Source organism: Onychomys torridus, chromosome 16 (genome assembly GCF_903995425.1).
Source record: "Onychomys torridus chromosome 16, mOncTor1.1, whole genome shotgun sequence".
NCBI lineage: Eukaryota > Metazoa > Chordata > Mammalia > Rodentia > Cricetidae > Onychomys > Onychomys torridus.
Window position 1 is genome coordinate 30,275,589 of NC_050458.1, and position 17,736 is coordinate 30,293,324.

Sequence of the window (17,736 nt, forward strand, 5' to 3'; positions counted from 1 at the left end):
ACAGTGTCCCGGAACTCTATGTATTTCAGCCATCCTGGGAACAGTCAAGGACACATGCATGACTAATACAGATGAACATGTTCTCTGCCTGCTAGCTTTTCTCCTCAAAGCTGTGACTCTTCTTGGCAAGTGAGTGGATCCCAGTTGGCACCTTCTAATCATAGTGCTTCTTGCCATTCTTCTCAACCATGATTTTTTTAAAGATAGTATCTACATTGCCAGACTGTCCTCAAATCCATGGTCCTCAGCCTCCTGAGTGATGTATTGTGGGTGTGTCCCACCTCACTTGGCCCACTATTCTTGCCCTAGCTGTAGAGTGAGGGCAATTGCTTGTCTTTGTATTAGGACACAGGGATGACAGCTACATCAGAAAACAGTGCATCAGCGGGTTCCTAGAAGGCACAGTTCCCTGTCATGATAATACCAGTTGAGTGCTCTGTATACAGTAGGTGTGCAACACATGCATGGCCCTTAAACAAATGTACACAATTTGGCATTTCATTTACTCTCCACATCTTGTTTTGGCCACTGTCTCATCACTGATGAACATTTGGAGATGAAGTCCTTCCCTTGTGTCCTCCTTGGACCCCTCCTCATTATAGGGACCTACTTCTTTTTTCAGCCATTTCTCAGTCAGCCTTTCCTGGGTGCCTTGTGTGGGAGGAGTGCTGAACTGAGTATCATCCACTCAGATGACTGAGGGGCTGACCCATGCTTTCTTTCTAGCCCTTGGGACTTGGGGGCTTCCTCATCCTCAGGAATTTCTGCATTCAAGCCAGGAATCTCTGCATTCCAATAGGAAGCGCCAGGCTTTAGAGTGGCAGTCCCCATCCAAGAGACCATTTCCCATCACAGATTGACCTAGTAATGGAGGCATAGGCTGGGGCTCTAAGGGGTTCCGGTTCCTGATTCAAATCCCATCTCTAGAGATAAAAATTTCTTCAAATTATTTCAGGCAGTGGGTGTGGTGGCAAATGCCTGCAATTCCAGTAATTGGGAATTACTGAAACAAGAAGATTGTGTGAGTTTAAGGCCAGCCTGGGCTACATAGTGAGTTTGAGGCTAACCTGGAATACATAGTGAGTTTGAGGACAACTTGGGCGACACTGTGAGTAGGCTATTATATAGCAAGAATTTACCTAAAAGATAAAAATAAAAAACATAAAAAACAGGTTGGTAAATGTCTGCAAATTTGGACTCATCTCCCTAAGATGAAGTGAATGAGCTGTTGAGTCCCTCTGGATGGCTGCTGGGCTGCAGGGACAATGCTGTAGAGCCTTCAGTACAGCACTGATATGTGGTGGTACTGTGTTCCCCAAAATATTGTGCCTGCTAATAAACTCATCTGGGGTCAGAGAACAGGACAGCCACAATATTAAACATAGAAGATAGGCGGTGGTAGCCCACGCCTTTAATCTTAGCATTCCAGAGGCAGAGATCTACCTGGATCTCTGTGTCTACAAGGATACAGCCAAGCATGGTGACTCATGACTTTAATCCCATAAAGTAAGTCTTTAATTCCAGGGAGTGATGGCAGAAAGCAGAAAGGTATATAAGGCGTGAGGACCAGGAACTAGAAGCTTTTAGCTGGTTAAGCATTCAGGCTTTCGAGAAGCAGTTCAGCTGAGATTCCTTCTGGATGAGGACTCAGAGGCTTCCAGTCTGAGGAAACAGGATCAGCTGAGGAACTGGTGAGGTGAGGTAGCTGTAGCTTGTTCTGCTTCTCTGATCTTCCAGCATTCACCCCAATACCTGGCTTTGGGTTTGTTTTTATTAATAAGACCTGTTAAAATTCATGCTACACTGATAGTCATGGAGCTTCTCATCACTGACTCAAGGCTTCATTGTAAGCAGAGCCTTCTCTCCCACCTACCTGTTCCCAAATACCTGGCAGCCGCTTCCCTAATTATATACAGAGGCTTATGTTAATTATAAATGTTTGGTCAATTGCTCAGGTTTATTACTAACTAGCTCTTACATTTAAATTAACCCATTTCTATTAATCTGGGTATTGCCACATGTCTGTGGCTTTACCGGCCCTCTGGCAACTTGCTTTTTGGGCAGCTGGCTCATGTCTCCCCTGACTCCGCCCTTTCTCATTCTGGTCCTCAGTTTGATTGTCCCACCTAATGTTCTGCCTGGCTACTGGCCAATCAGTGTTTTATTAGCAAATGAGAGTAATACATATTCATAGTGTATAGAAGAATCATCCCAAGGCATTTCATTCTGCTTCCAATTCAAGTGCTTGCTAGTTTTGGGAACTCTGGAAAGCTCCAGAATAATCTCTGGGCTTCAATTTCCCTATTGGTAAAATAGGGTAGTGCTATGTCCTCCCACATGCTTACTGAAGGATTGTTGTTGAGGTGTATGTAAGTAGAGATAGGTGAAAACTCCTAAAATGGTTCACTTTGATGACAGGGAGATGCTGTGAGCAGCTTCGTAAACCTCTGAGAAGGAACACTGAAGGGCTGGGGATGTAGCTCAGTGACAGAGCACTTGTACCCTCATTAAAATGGAGCAAACACTCAATACAGTATAGGAAATGGGCCAGTTTCAACAATGATGGCAGCAAGACATCTGTAGCATGAGGCACAGCAGGGATCTGCTTTAGCATGGAGAGAATTTGGGAGGAAGGAACCCCACAGAAGCCACGGTTTGCTCAGTTCACAGGCCCATGGGCTCAAAAGCCTCAGAGGCTGGTCCTGAGGACCTTTCTTAGGGTGTGGTCTGCTAGCAGCAAGCTCTGCAACAGAGCAGATAGTCAGAGCTTTTGTCCAGCCTCCCATTCCCCCTCCCCTCCCCAGTTCCCTTCCCCCAAGGGTTCAGTTGCCAGAACAGAATGGTGGGAATTCCTCTTGCATCTGAATGGCAAGTAGGTGCCTGCCAGAAGGAAGGGCTCTGCCAGTAGCCAGAAGCTAAGTGGGCACAGGCTGAGCCAGGCTCAGGCAAAGCTGGCTCCCCTGGGTGTCATCCTGAAAGCGGTGCCCGAACCTTGTCTCTGAAGGCAGCCTGGGGGGAGGGTAGCCTTAGGTTCAGTGGCTCCAGGAAGCTGGGTCATGGGATTCTAGTCTCCCTGGGGAAGGGAGGAGTCTTTCCTGAAGGAAGAACTTTCAGTCCCTCTCTGCCAAATCCCCTGTCTCCATGGAAATGCTGCAGAGTCCCAAACAAGAGGTCAGCTTCCTTGGAGGAAGGTCGAGCCAACCAAACGTGGTATTGAGATGCCTCTGGTAGTGTCACTATGTCACCAGGTCCTATATGGAAATGTCAGTGGCCAAGGGAGTTAGGTGTTACTCAGGGCAGCCCAGAACAAGACTTGGAATGTCTGAGATCATCTGGGGTCTGGAAATGACCTGGCTTGCCTAGGCCACATAGGATGTCCTAAAGACTAGGATCAAAGTCCCATCTTGTGTACCTCCCACTAATTCAGGATAACCCTCCCTTCCTCCCTCTCTCCCTTGCTCCTTTTCTCCCGCCCTTCCTTCTTTCTTCCTCCATCAGCAGAACTGATCCAGGATCCTCACTTGCTGAATGTTTCTCATGTATCAGGCCCCGCACTAATCCCTTTCCACACATGACCTTGTTACTTCTCAGTCATTGAAGGTACCCATAACACCTCTGGTACGTAGGTAAGGTAATGATCTTAGGGACCCAAACGTGTTGGCCAAAATCCCAGAGTTGGTAAGTAGTTGATCTGTTCTATAGGCCTTGAGAATCTGGCAGGGGTCCAGAGCCAAGAAATGTCACTCCACTCTTTCACTTTTGGGGGTCTTCTGCTTCCTTGAAACCCTACTCATTGGCCCTCCCCCTGTGTCCACAGTGGCTCCAACTCTCTGTCAGCCTCTGATGTTTAAATGCATATCTTGTTGTAGAACAAGACAGTAGGGGAGAAGCCCGGGGCCTTTTTCAAAAGAGCTGTCTGATTAATAGGAGAGTTCTGCTTTGATTGCTAGTGTAATATGGATGCTGCTTGCAGAATGCTGAGACATTCAAAATAAACAGACAGAAGGTAGAAAATAAACCCTTGTATGTTTCTTTTGGAAACTGTGCATGACCTTGTCTACTTCCCCACTGATGATTTTGACGATTTCTCCATCAATTTGCTTAAGAACAGCCCTGGCAGCTAGCATCTTCACTTTCCAATTTCTTGTTTGATTTTGTCTCTTACATAGTGGTTTTGATGCTCAGTGGCTTCCTGGGTTTGAACAGCCTGGTTCTTGCCCTGCAGATATTTCATCACAGGATGGGGCTGCTGACGGGCACTGGCAGACTGACAAACCTCAACACTGATTTCAGCCAGTGCTTGTCTAGGGCTGTCAAGGTTCTTCTTGCCCAGCTTGACCTGAGAAACAGCAGCAGACTTGTCCTCAAAGGCCCCAGCGTCCCAGTTACAAATGCTATTGACCATTTATTTTCTTTTCCTGGGAAGTACAGGGCCCTGCTGAAGGGGCCCGAGAGCAAGCCAGAGTGCCATCCAGGTTCCAAGAGAGCGTTGTGTCACCCCTGGGTCGGATTTAAAGGCAAATGATCCAGTGGTGTAGTTTCCACGTGGCTAGTGATCTGTAGTGCCCAATGCAAGGACGATTTGAGTAGCTGCTTGAAGGCCCTTGACAATGGCAATTCCTTATGGCTGATGTTGGTGTCTACATGAAGTGGTTTCCACCCCAGGAGGTGGGCTGACCCAGGATTAATGACTTACTTTGAACATGAGAAAGTAGAGGATCAGTGGGAAAACTAGGGGTAGGAACTGAACTCCAGTGAACCTTTGTGGTGAAGGAACAGACATCGTGGGCCTGGGGAAGGGAGCTATCCTAGAGCTGGAGAAGAAGAGGGGAAAAGAAGGTACCTCTGGGAATCTACTGGATTCGCTTGCTTTGCTTATTTTTCTGGGCCAGTTCTCTTTCCCTGTGTTCCCTAGCATCATTTTCTATCATTATTTTAGCTGTAAATGCACACACACACACACACACACACACACACACACACACACACACACACAGAGAGAATGCTTAATCCTGGAACCCTAGTCCCATTAATGTTTGTAACATGGTGTATAACTCTGATAGCCAGCGTCACTGAAGGCAGAGGTGTAAAAATAGATGCAGGTACTAATAATAATGATGATGGCAAAGGTTTTTAGGTATAGATATGGCCTTATATTCACTAACCTAAAAGTCATCTTCAGCAATAAAATACAGCGTGATGTCCAGAGGACAAAATTAGTCTTTTCCAATATAATAAATAGATGAAGTGGAAAAATTGATTTATAATAACTATGGACAAATTACATTCCATATCAAGTTATATTACCATGTATATGAGGGAAATAGGTGTACAATTCAGTGTATGCCTGACACATATAAAGCCCTGGGTTCTATTCTGAACAACACACACACACACACACACACACACACACACATTAAATCATATATACATTATATTTTATATATAATATAAATATGTATTTTAAAGATGTCATTGAGGAATATGTGCAAATGCACAAATATATGGAAAGAAATATTAGCAAGAGAGGTGGCACCATTCTGATACTATACAATGTCTAATGTCCCTAAGTTAATACTTAAGTTGAACATAATCTCAGATTAAATGATACATTTTTTGGGTGCAATTATACAGAGTAAAGCTTATGTGAAAAAGAATCCATTAAGAAAATATACAAATTCTGAAAAACATAAGATAGAACATGCCTGAAAGATAATGAAGTACACAAGAAAGCTGGAGTAAAGGAAGCAGTTTGGTAATGGCATACAAACAGACACCAGCCAAAAAGTGTACAGAGTCTAGGAATACGAGCAGATGGACCAGAAATATAGTTAAGAGGATTCTTCAGATAGTGGGTGAAAGGGTGATTATTTAATAATTGGTATTTTGTTTAGACAAATGGAAGCCTTCTAAAATGAAGTTCTTAGTTCCTATGCAAAAATCAATTCCAGATGAAGGAAAGTTTTAAATAAAAAAAAATTCCATGAAAGTATTAAAAGAAAACATGAGAGATTTTATTTAAATAATACCAAAATATGGAAGAGCTTTGCCTTCTTAAACACAACAGTCTCTGGAATCCATCAGAGAAGATTCAGTAAAATTATATCATAAAATTAAATTTTTCTGTATTGCAAAAATGACTAGAAAGTCAAAAGATAACAATGAATGTGACTGGAAAAATGTCCCCAGTAGGTCACAGATCCAAAACAGTGACTTCCTCCATGTTTGCACAAAGTCCTACAGGATCTCAGGGGAAAGGCAAACAGCTTGATGGAAAAGCAAAGGACGTGGACTGCATCCCGCGTACACAGGAATAAAAACGACAGTGGGCTTTCAAAGCGTGGAAGGAAGGCTAATGAGCCAGCTCAGGGGTAGACAACACTTGCTGGGCTAGCCTGAGGGCCTGAGTTCCATCCCGGTCCCACTGTGTCCATGTGTGCAATAGCACATGCATACTTGCACACACACACACACACACACACACACACACACACACACACACACACACACACGGTGGGGGGAGAGGAGAGAGAGAGAGAGAGAGAGAGAGAGAGAGAGAGAGAGAGAGAGAGAGAGAGAGAGATTATTTAAAAATGTGTCTCTTGCTGCAGCAAGGCGAGTGGGAGCATCTGGAGCGCGAGCTCCGAACGAGACTCCATGGGTTGTAAGAAAATGGCAGGCAAGCCGGACATGGGGGAAATCGCCAGCTTCGATAAGGCCAAGCTGAAGAAAACCGAGACGCAGGAGAAGAACACCCTGCCGACCAAAGAGACCATTGAACAGGAAAAGAGGAGTGAAATTTCCTAAAAGCCTAGACTGGAGGATTCCCCGACTCCACCCCACCCCGTCATCTCCGAGAACCCTTCGTGATGTGGAGGAAGAGCCACCTCCAAGATGAGCGCGAGCTACAAGCTGCACTGTGAACCTGGGCACTCTGCGCCGATGCCACCCGCACGCGGGGCTGTGAAGTGGGGGCCCCACACTAATCAGACTGCCAAATTTCACTGGTTTGCCCTGGGATATTATAGAAAATTATTTGTATAATTGATGAAAATAAAACACACTTCATGACCAAAAAAAAAAAAAGTGTTTAATAATGAGGGGTTGGGGATTTAGCACAGTGGTAGAGCACTTGCCTAGCAAGAGCAAGGCCCTGGCTGAGTTTGGTCCTCAGCTCCGGAAAAAAAAAAATAATGAAAGAAGTTCAAATCTAGTGATAGAAGGAAAACCCATGGTTTACCAAAACGAAGGTGAGAGAAGACATTTGACGTTACAGGGCACCAGGGTCCTTCCTGGGGTCATAGAAATACTTACTACGTCCTCTATGATGGTCCTGGTGCATCTGAATATATTGCTAAATCTCAATGAATTTTATATTTTATTAAAAGGGGTAGAGCTAATGCTGCTTATAATCCCAGGCTTGGTAGGTAGAAGCAGGACAGCCTAGACAACACAGTGAGTTTGAGACTAGCCAGGGTTACATGACACCCTGTCTCGGAAACAAACAAACAAACAAATAAATAAACAAACATGAAAATGATAACTCAAGGAACTTGATAAAAAAGCAAACTACAGAAGAAGTTTTGTGAGACATTCCTATCCTGTTTTTTAATTATTACAAAGCTAAACAACAAAATTATACCTAGCAGGATCAACTAGATTCATTTTGTAACCTGTGGATGCACCACAATCCAGAGCTTGCCAACTCTGATCTGTTTGTTACAGCTAGCCTAAATAAAAGATGGTACATATCCCGCATCAGGAAAAGGCACGGTAGATACTGGCAACAAGGAGCTGGTTGTTAGCAAGGAAATGGGTAGCTGAGTGTCATGGGAAGAATGATACTAAATTTTGCTGTAAGCACTTGTGTAATATTTAATTAAAAATTGAAACCATGGGCATTGGCTATTTCTTTTTTGAGGCAAATTCTCATGCATTTTAGGCTGGCCTAAACAGTTTTGAACTCTCTATGTAGCAGAGGGTGTTCTTGAACTTTTGATCTTCTTATCTCTACCTACGGATGGAATTGCAGGTATATGCTACTGCTGTGACAAGCTTAACTAGGCCTTCTCCTCCTCCCCCCTCCTCCCCCTCCCTCCTCCTCCCCCTCCTCTTCCTCCTCCCTCTCCTCTTCCTTCTTCTCTTTAGGAATGTGGAGGTTTGAGTAACCATGGCCTTCATAGGCTCCTATATTTGAATACGTGGGGCCTGGAGTAGTCCAAGAATGGACGTCTTCTGATGGAAAGGCAAAGAAAGGACCCTGTAGTTGTTCAGTTGTTGATGCATCTGTGAGGCTGGATGTCTCAGCAGTCCCAGTTTGGTGCTTGAGTCCCAGGGCTATCTGAGAGAGCTTCAGTGTGTGTGGGAATCCCGGAAGAGTGGGTTCTAACACTGGAGAAGGGATGCCACAGGGTAGATGAACTTGCCATGAGGGTGAGAGCAAGCAGGCAAGCAGAAGGTGAGGTCCAGTTAAAAGATGGGTCTCCTCACAGAAAAATTCTTCACAGCCATGCCCAGATGCTTGGGTTTTAGTTGATTCCAGATACAGTCAAGTTGACAACCAAGATTAGCCATCCTACATACCAGGCCTGCTTTATGAGATGATTCATGCGTACTAGGAAAGAGTTTTGCTCACTGAGCTGCATCCCCAGCACTTGATTACCTTTTGATTGTTTGGTTTGATTGTTTGGTTTGATTGTTTGGTTTCATTGTTTCAAGACAGAGTTTCATGCAGTCTAGACTGGCCTCAAGCTCAGAATACTGCGGAGGATGACCTTGAATTCTTGTTCCTGCTGCTTCCACCTCCAAATCAGTTACTTTAAAAATGCATACCCAAGATGCATAAAGAGAGACAGGCAGGCAGTAGAGCCAGCATCCACTTCCATAGCCATGTCTAAATTGCTTAATGTCCCTGGGTTGTTTTTCCTTGTCTGGGATATACTAATACCTGTCTATTGAATTCTGTGGCCCTGGCCTTTTGCATATTCCGATTTCTCACTGAGTCAATTTTCAGTGGCCCCTATCTACTGGGGCAGATTGAATTATGAGATAAGAAGAGGAAGTAGTGAAATTCAGCGTGGCAATGCTGAGAACCACCAGCTTGCAGCGCCCTAGGCTAGAACTAAGAACACAGTCTCAGTGGTCTCCTGAGGGAAAGAGTCGCAGCTATCAGGTGTCATTGACTTCTTTCCCAAGTGTTCCCAAGGCAGGGACAGAGGAGTTTTGCCCCCTATGTGGATGGGTGAAGACAGGCTTCAGAGTGGTGATTATAAAAGGGCTTGATTTAAAGGACTGTTGGGAACAGGCAAAGGCGCCTTGTCCTAAGTACTATTGACTTCAGACTCCATTTACCTGTAGGGTGAAGCAAAGTTTATATTCTGAAGCCCTGGAGGAGCTGGGAACCTTGTAATAGCTGACCAACCTCCTCTTTAAACAATAGAAACCTTTAGTTCTCTAAAAATATCATGGCTGCTCCTAACAACAAAAAAGAACAAATGAATCTGATTGGTTGGACTGAACAGCTTACATTCTGTGTTGTTGGTAATGATGGAATGTATAGGGAAGGCACCAAATCTTTGAATCCTGGTTGGTGGAATAATGTAACTGTAAGTTGGCACAGATGTTTGTGGGTTTTGTGCTTAAATATGTGCTGAAATGAACTTTTGGGGATGTAGTCAGTTCCAGAGTCTGTACTGTTGTCCCTGATGGAACAGTAGTGCTGGCCAGTAATAAATCTTGCTTTACAGAACCTCTTGTATACACTCAGGTTGATTAGACCCACAACAGGACATGGCTGAGCTTGTCTGTCAGAAGTGGATATTGTAAGCATTGTAACTCAGAAGGAAAGGGATCCTGGCAGTTGGGAGCCAAGGAATGTCACAAAGTCACCTTAAATGTAGCAGTTTACAGCCCTGTTCCAGAGAAAGGTTTCCCTAATGTAACAACTCTGCTCTGGCAGGAAAGGGTTCCCCCAGCCAAAGTTGTTACAGTTCTGCTCCTCTCTGACTCCAGTGAAAATTGTTCCTTCTCTGCTCTGCTCCATTCCTGCGAAATAAGGTCTCACCCAAACCTTATTCAAGAGATTTATTGGGAGGGAAGAATCCGGGAGGGTGGCTGCCTCTGCCAGGGTGGAAAGGCAGCTTTCAACTGAATAGGTATAGGGCTTATATAAGGTCTCTTAGGGGTGGAGTTTTTCCAGGGTGAAGTGCTGTGGAATATTCCTTTACACTGTGTGAATATATATCACTGTGATTGGTTTAATAAAGAAGCTGACTGGCCAATAGCTGAACAGGATAGGGTTAGGCATGAAAGCCAGACTAGGAGGATGCTGGGAGGAAGAAGGTGAAGTCAGTGGAGACAGAAAGATGGGCATGTCCGTACTGAGAAAAGATACCAAGCCATGTGGAAAAGTATAGATAAGAAATATAGGTTAAGTGTAAGAGTTAGCTAGTAACAAGCCTGAGCTATTGGCCAATCTTTTATCTATCTATCTATCTATCTGTCTATCATCTATCTATCTATCTGTCTGTCTATCTATCTTAGGTTTTTCGAGACAGGGTTTCTTTGTATAACATCTCTGGCTGTCCCAGAATTCACTTTGTAAACCAGGCTGACCTCGAACTCACAGAGATCTGCCTGCCTCTGCTTCCCAAGTGCTGGGATTAAAGGCGTGCAGCACCACCACTTGGCAAAATCTGGATCTTTAGAGCTAACATTAACAAAAACATAGTTGGGCCCTCTTCTAAGCACTTACTTATACTAACTCACTCTCTTCAAAACCCTTGGGACACAGTTTCCAAGATCAATGTCCTGGAAACAGAAGCTGAGGCAGGCATTTGTGCACATGGTTTATCAAGGCCACGCTCTCTGTGCTGGCTAGTCTCATGTCAACTTGACATACAATCTAGTCATCTGAAAGGGGAGAAAGTCAGTTGTGAACATGCCTCCATAGGACCCAGCTGTGAGGCATTTTCTTAATTAGTGATTGGTGGGGGAGGGCCCAGCCTATTGTGGGTGGTTTCATCCCTGCACTGGTGGTCCTGGGTTCTGTAAAAAAAAAAAAAAAAAAGCAGGTTGAGCAAGCCACGGGAAACAAGTCAGTAAGCAGCACTCCTCTGTGGCCTCTGCATCAACTCCTGCTTCCAGGATCCTCTCCTGCTTGAGTTCCTGTCCTGACTTGCTCCAATGATGGACTATGATCTGGAAATGGTATTTTGTTGCAGCTGCAGAAACCCTAAGAAGACACTCTCTGGAGACACAGAGAGAAAGAAGCAGTTCAAGGTAGGGGAGGAACTAGAAAGGGGTGAGGTGAATCTCAACTGGAGTTCGCTCCAGGCTGGTCCCTTGGGGGTTCTCTCAAGCATGAATCATACATCACAGTTAATCTTGCTGGGAGACAAAGTTATTCTGATCTGGATGCCTGCTAGACATTTCTCTCATTGCCTTAGGATTAGGCAGGGGAATCCTCATTCAACTTAACACAACTCTCTGGAAACAAGCAGCAGTGGAACCAACCAACCTGAAGTCTTCAGGGCATGGGAACATGCTGGAAACCAAGGCAGGAGCTGATGTAGCAGATTTGAAACCAAAACTTCCTTCTCTCTGGAAAACTACAATTTATGTTCTTCCTGCCTTCAGCTGATTGGACGAGGTCAGCTCATGCTACTAGGGGGAACTGGTTGTGGATGTTAGTCTCATCGACAAAATACCTATAGGGTACAGCCTCTAGTTAAGCATTTGATTAAATAAATGGGTGCAGCCGGGTGGTGGTGGCGCACACCTTTAATCCCAGCACTCGGGAGGCAGAGCCAGGTGGATCTCTGTGAGTTCAAGACCAGCCTGGATCACTACCAAGTGAGTTCCAGGAAAAAGGCACAAAGCTACACAGAAAAACCCTGTCTTGAAAAACCAAAAAAAGAACAAACAAAAAACAAAACAAAACAAAAAACCCAAACAAATAAACAAACAAACAAATAAATGGGTGCTAGAGCCTGGCCAGGATGGTGGGTGGAACTAATATTACAACAGATACACTAGCTATGGTATTTTATTAACCAGGTAGCTCCAAAAAGAGACTTGAAGGGGTCCTCGGCATAGGCACAGAACACAACCAGATACCACATTCTCAGCACAAAGGAGAGTTATCAAGGGGAACAAGAAAGGGACAAGTCAGGTGGGGCCTGCCTCAGGATTGGACAAAGACAGCAGCAGGTGTTTCTGCAGTAGTGGTTTTTAAGGAGAATACAGGGAAGTCTGTGCTAGGATGAGTTGATAAGTCCTGATTAGACATGTTAGTCAATGATGGATTTTGATTGCTGGACCTTGGTATTTTGACAGCTGAATATTAGTGTTTTAGTCAGACATAAGGAAATGGCCCAATAAGGGAATAGACCTTGGTGGCTAGCTTTAGGAGTATAATCCAAAGGGGTTAGCAGGGGAGAGGTGGTGGGAAGGGCAAGACATGCAAGTGCCATGTTTGCCATGCTTGGGCCTGTTAGAGAACCCTTCAGGACTAGGTAAAAATTAGTAAAATCAGGAGTTGATATGATCATATTTCATTGTACCCCTTTACAAAATTCTAAAGAATAAAGAGAAATTTGAAGTATGATGTATTAATGCAAAAGCTGATAATATATCCATTTAAAGAGCAGGCAGGATATAGTTCATGTGCTCACATGGGAAGCTACCAAGATGTGTTGTGTAAATATATATATATATAAAGTATACTATGTATAAGTGATGATGTAGTGAAACCAACTAACCAAACCACTCCATGGGTAGACAAGACGGGCTTATTGGGGATCAAACTGCCATTGCTATGGGGGAGGGGCAGAGAGAAGCAGAATGGCTGAAAAGCAAGCTGAGTTTATGTTAGCCAGAGGGTGGAGGTCTTTGCTCTGATACAGGCTATTCAGATTAACAAGAAACTAGATGCTGTGGCTGAGGTAGTTGACCTTTGGGGACAGATCAAGGGAGGGAGTTGCTTTCCTGGTAAACAGAAAGCCCCCATCAGCTTCTGTTTACCCAGTGACAACCCTTCTGCCAGAGTCCTTCTGTTCAGGATGTTGTCACTAGCACTGCCATCTGGGGGGCCTGCTTTTGGACTTAACACTATGATTGTGTGTGTGTGTGTGTGTGTGTGTGTGTGTGTGTGTGTGTGTGTGTAAATTCATCTTTGCATACACACACACATGCACGCACACATGCACACTTACACCTCTGTATGAATTCACAGAGCATTTTAGGAAGGATATAGAAGAAAGAACTGTCAGGAATTGCTTTTGTCGATAAACGGCTTTTCCTTTTGTGTTCTTCGTGTTAGGAATACAGTCGTGTTTTACTTTCAGAGTTAAACAGAGTGAAATCAAGGACAGGGAAAATGCAGTGCAGCTGATGGGACAGGGAGTGGGAGACACTGGCTCCTCACAAATCACAACACATGGAGCCAGGAAGGTGAGGACAGTCTGGGAAGGACAGTTAGTAATGGAATTCTGGAATTGTCCAGCTTACTGGCTTTTGCCAGAATGTGCTGTGGGGTGAACAAGGGACACTGTAACAGTACTCTTCCTTATGTCACGGCCTTGGCATGCAGACATCAAATGGAGAACAAAGAGGTGTCAAGTGTCCACTAGTGGAAGAAGTAGCATTTCTCTTCAAGGATTTGGGAGAGGAGCGTATAAAAGCCCGACTCTTTCCTGCTAGCATCTCCCAGGAGTGCTGAGCCTTTGGCTGCTCCTATTCATGTCAGGGCATCAGAGGCTGTGCCTTGAGTCTCCTTCTCTAGTTGGACATCCTGCACCTGAAGCAGGCTGCCTGCGCCAGCCTTCCCTTCATCTGAATAGGGGAGGTGGGTAAGGGAGCAGCCGATGGGGCTCCAATAATGCATCAGTTCCCCATGAGCCTAGTGGATGCAGAACTTGAGACGTTTCTCAAGAAACAAACGACTAGGAGAGAATGAAGGGCCAAGGGCTCCAAAGGAGGGGGAACTATGCTACAGGAAGGCATCTCTCCCTTGGAGAAGACCATGGGCAGCTGTAGATTCACAAGTGGAACTCTGGAGAATTGATCGGGGTTTATGATGGATGCTGGGGCTTGAATAGGAGAAGCCCATGGAGTCCCATGCTGGGGGCCTGGTTAGCAGCTAGAATATTTTTTTTTGGAAATGATTGATCTTGAGGGCTTGTACCTAACCAATAGATTAATCCTTTGGTGTATCCATAATCTGATGGCATTACTGAGAGGTGGTAGAAAGAGGTTGGGACTTGTTGGATGTAGTCACTACAGTGTGCCCTATGTGACTGTTTCCTCTCTGTCTGTCTGTCTGTCTGTCTCTGTCTGCTGCCAGGCTGTCACAAGGTGAGTGACCTTGTTCCTTCATGCCCTTCCTGCTACAGGGGCCCCTGCTTAAGTATGAGAGTCAGTCATCTGTGGAACGAAACTCCTGAAACCAGGAACTCTTTCCTTTTAAAAATTGTTTCTGGAGGTGCTGGTAACTGTGATGCCGAAGTCTGACAAGCATGGGGATATGCACACACCCGGAACAAAGGCCCTGGGAATCGTGGAACTCACCAGCGATGTTGAGTGTTCTGAGGGAAGTAGGAGGCAGAGCTGGAAACCCGAGAGCATCACTATGGACCCGGCAGATGAAGAAAGTCAAAATGAAGAGTAGTCACATTACAGAATCAGAAAACATCAGCAAAGCTCTGGCACAAATATTCTACCATGGCTTCAGATAGTTTCTCCTCCAAAATGGATTGATCATTTGTTTGATTAGTGGATTAGCAGGCTAATGAGTTACCTCCAGACTGGGTCTGCTTCTAAAAACTAGTTTGGCTAGGGTCTCTCACATTCCTTCTGTCTCTCAGCAGATAGTGTTCTCTTGGGACAGAGACAGTCCTTTCCCCTCCCTGCTTAATTAGAAGGACTGACTTTCCCAGTGGAAGTGATTGGGCTGACTCTTTCTTGTTTTACATCCTTAATGTATATCACTGCTTCCCATATGCTGTTTTTGGCAGGGATCTTTTTATAAATAGGTTTACATGTATACATGCATATGTATTTGTAGGTACACATAAACTTAAGTCAATTAAGCTGATATTTACTGAGTCTTGATCATGTGAGAAATACTTCACGTGCCAGGCAATGGGTTTGGCCAGGTGCCCTACAATATGCCTGATGCTGCAATCCAATAACAGGGCATGCAGAAACAGATGGCTCTCAGGCAGGGGTCTCCCCCAGACACAGGGCTGGAAGAGCAGCTTTCAGAAAACCATTTCCCACCTGGTAGGAAATCTACCCTGGATCAAATTATGAAGCAGAGAAAGTCATGCTCATTGCTGTGCTTTGAATATAGTTTGTCTCAAGAACTCAACATATTCAAGATCAATGGATTAATTCACTTATCTAATTCATGAATTAACAGGTTAATGAATCACCTTGTGTGTGGGTTGTTCTACAAGCCAGTTTGGCTAGGTCTATCACATACTTCATTTCATCTTGGGCTGCTGCTACTCTGCATCACTAGATGTTTCCTGTAGACCTGGGACACAAAACCACGAGTCAAGACGAGACTGCCTTCATAATTCATCCAGTTGTTTATATTGTATTGTTACTAACAGAAAATAGATTAAGACACCCATATTCTCTGACAACATCCTGAAATGTTAGAGGTGAACAAGACTCCAATTAATGTCCTAATACTCCCAGAAACACAGCTGGAGGGGGGGAGCACTAGACCTAAAGGCACCAGCCTATGAGGATGCTGGTCATCATGTGATGAAATCGGTTTTGTAGCTTCTGTTGACTGAATTTGCTTAAACTCACAGTTGTATCTGTATCCCTCTCTCCCTTTTCATGTGCTATTCTCATTTTCTAATGCTGGGGCTGGGTGATGTTCCAGGCATACAGAGCCTTCTCTACAGAGGTCAGAGTATGGGGTAAGGGTGCTGCCTGGGAGAATGGTTCAGTCCTGGAGTCCAGAGCTGAAGGTGGGTAGGATGGTGGGCCAGGAATGGAATTTGGGTGTTGGGCATGGGAAGACTAAAGCTGTAGGGTCGACATGAATTTTGAACAAATAAGAAACTATTTTGATGGCAAGTGTGACAATTTTGGCAAGAATAAGGAATAATTCTGTTCAGAAGCTAATCCCTTTGCAGACTGAAAAAAAAAAAGTATCTTTCTTGGCGCTGCCACCAGAATCCATGTTGATTTCCATAATCCAGGCTGCCGCCAGAAACCAGGTTGATGTCCAGGATCTGTGACATGTGCTACTGCTGGCTGCTAGGAGCAGGGAGGCATCTTTTGCAGGGGCATGGATGACTGAAGACTGGGAATGAGAGACCTCGAAGGTTTTCATGCCAACCTCCCCTCGACAAAAGGAACAATCCAGACATGAAGCTATTGAAGAGAGTCCCTAAAAATTGTGAAGAAGATGCTGAAGTGTAGCTCTTCGCAGATGATGGCTTCTGGGAGGGGGAGGGGGAGAGGTGGGATGAAGAACTCATTTCTCTTTAAGGGCCTGGCCACTGACTGGGAGTTTGACCAGGAATTGATCCAGTGAGTATAAGGGCAACACAAATTAGACTTTTTTTGTGGGGGGAGGATGAGGGTGGGGCACAAGGGTAGGAGGGTAGACCTGGGAGGAATGGAGAGCGAATGTGATCAGGGTGCATTGTATGAAATTCCCAAATAATTAATAAAAATATTATGTTGGGGAAAATGTATCACTTGCTAAATTTTATTCTGTTTTTCTTTAATCACACAGAGATTAATAGATGGGATTAGTCACAAAGAAACCCATTATTTTGTATTTTTACTTACTTAAAAATTTTAATATAATTGGTTAATCACTCCAAAATAACTGATATTTGGAATCATGGCATAATTACCATGGTTGTGAAATTTTCTATGTAATGTTTAGAGGTTTAATTTTTACATTTGACAGCTTACTAGGTGGTGTTATGAGTATCCACTGGAGGCACCGAAAACCTGATTGTCCCTCTTTAGGGGAGACTCTTAGCAGACTTTGATGGTAGCACCATCACTTCATGAGGAGATACAGACATCTTTGAAGTGGTATCAAAGTTGGTACTCTGGTTCCTCTACCTCAGTTAAATCCAAACATCAGACTCACCCTGTGATGGCCATTTGTCAAGCTGACCTTCTAAACATTTCTGGAGCTGGTCCGCCAGTTTCTGACACTTTCCTTTCCTAGAAGTTAGATCTGCAGCTGGACTCAGTACATCCTCCACACTGAAGCCTTCAGGGCCCCTTTAGGAGTCAGCCTCTGGGCTCAAAGAGCTTGGATGATATTGCCACTCTTGTTAGGTAAGGGCCAAGCTCCTACGATCCTCCTTGCTTGCTAACCCCCGCAGGGTTCCAGCTTTTTAAACTGCTTGAGCAGGGTTAACTCTTAGCTGATGGTCTGTTGGATCCACTCTGGGGGGTCTGGGGACGAATCTGCAGAGATAAGGCTAAATTTATCAACAATTGGGAAGTGATGCTGCATTTGAACAATTGGTTCAGCTCCTGGAGGGCATTGGGTGAATTTTTATCTGTGGCCCTGAAGCCTTTCTTCTGCCTCACTGGCTTTCTTCAGGTCCAGTGCTTCCCAACCTTCCTGATGCTGCAGCCCTTTAACAAGGTTCCTCAGGTTGTGGTGATTTCCCAACCATAACCTTATTTTGTTGCTGCTTCATACCTGTAATGCTGCTGCTATGAATCATAATGTAAATATAT

The 17,736-nt window shown here is 44.6% G+C and overlaps 1 protein-coding gene across 1 annotated transcript; it reads left to right on the plus strand.

Annotated features, from left to right (window-relative positions):
* Positions 1-6,638: 6,638 nt before the first annotated feature.
* LOC118597384 (thymosin beta-10-like) lies at positions 6,639-6,843 on the plus strand. The gene has a single exon (XM_036208923.1). The coding sequence runs from the start codon at positions 6,658-6,660 to the stop codon at positions 6,805-6,807; it is 150 nt and encodes a 49-aa protein (XP_036064816.1). The 5' UTR covers positions 6,639-6,657; the 3' UTR covers positions 6,808-6,843.
* The last annotated feature ends 10,893 nt before the right edge of the window (positions 6,844-17,736 follow it).

Excerpts from the sequence above, each read along its gene's own strand:
- LOC118597384 (XM_036208923.1), top strand. The coding sequence starts at position 6,658 with ATGGGTTGTAAGAAAATGGCAGGCAAGCCGGACATGGGGGAAATCGCC.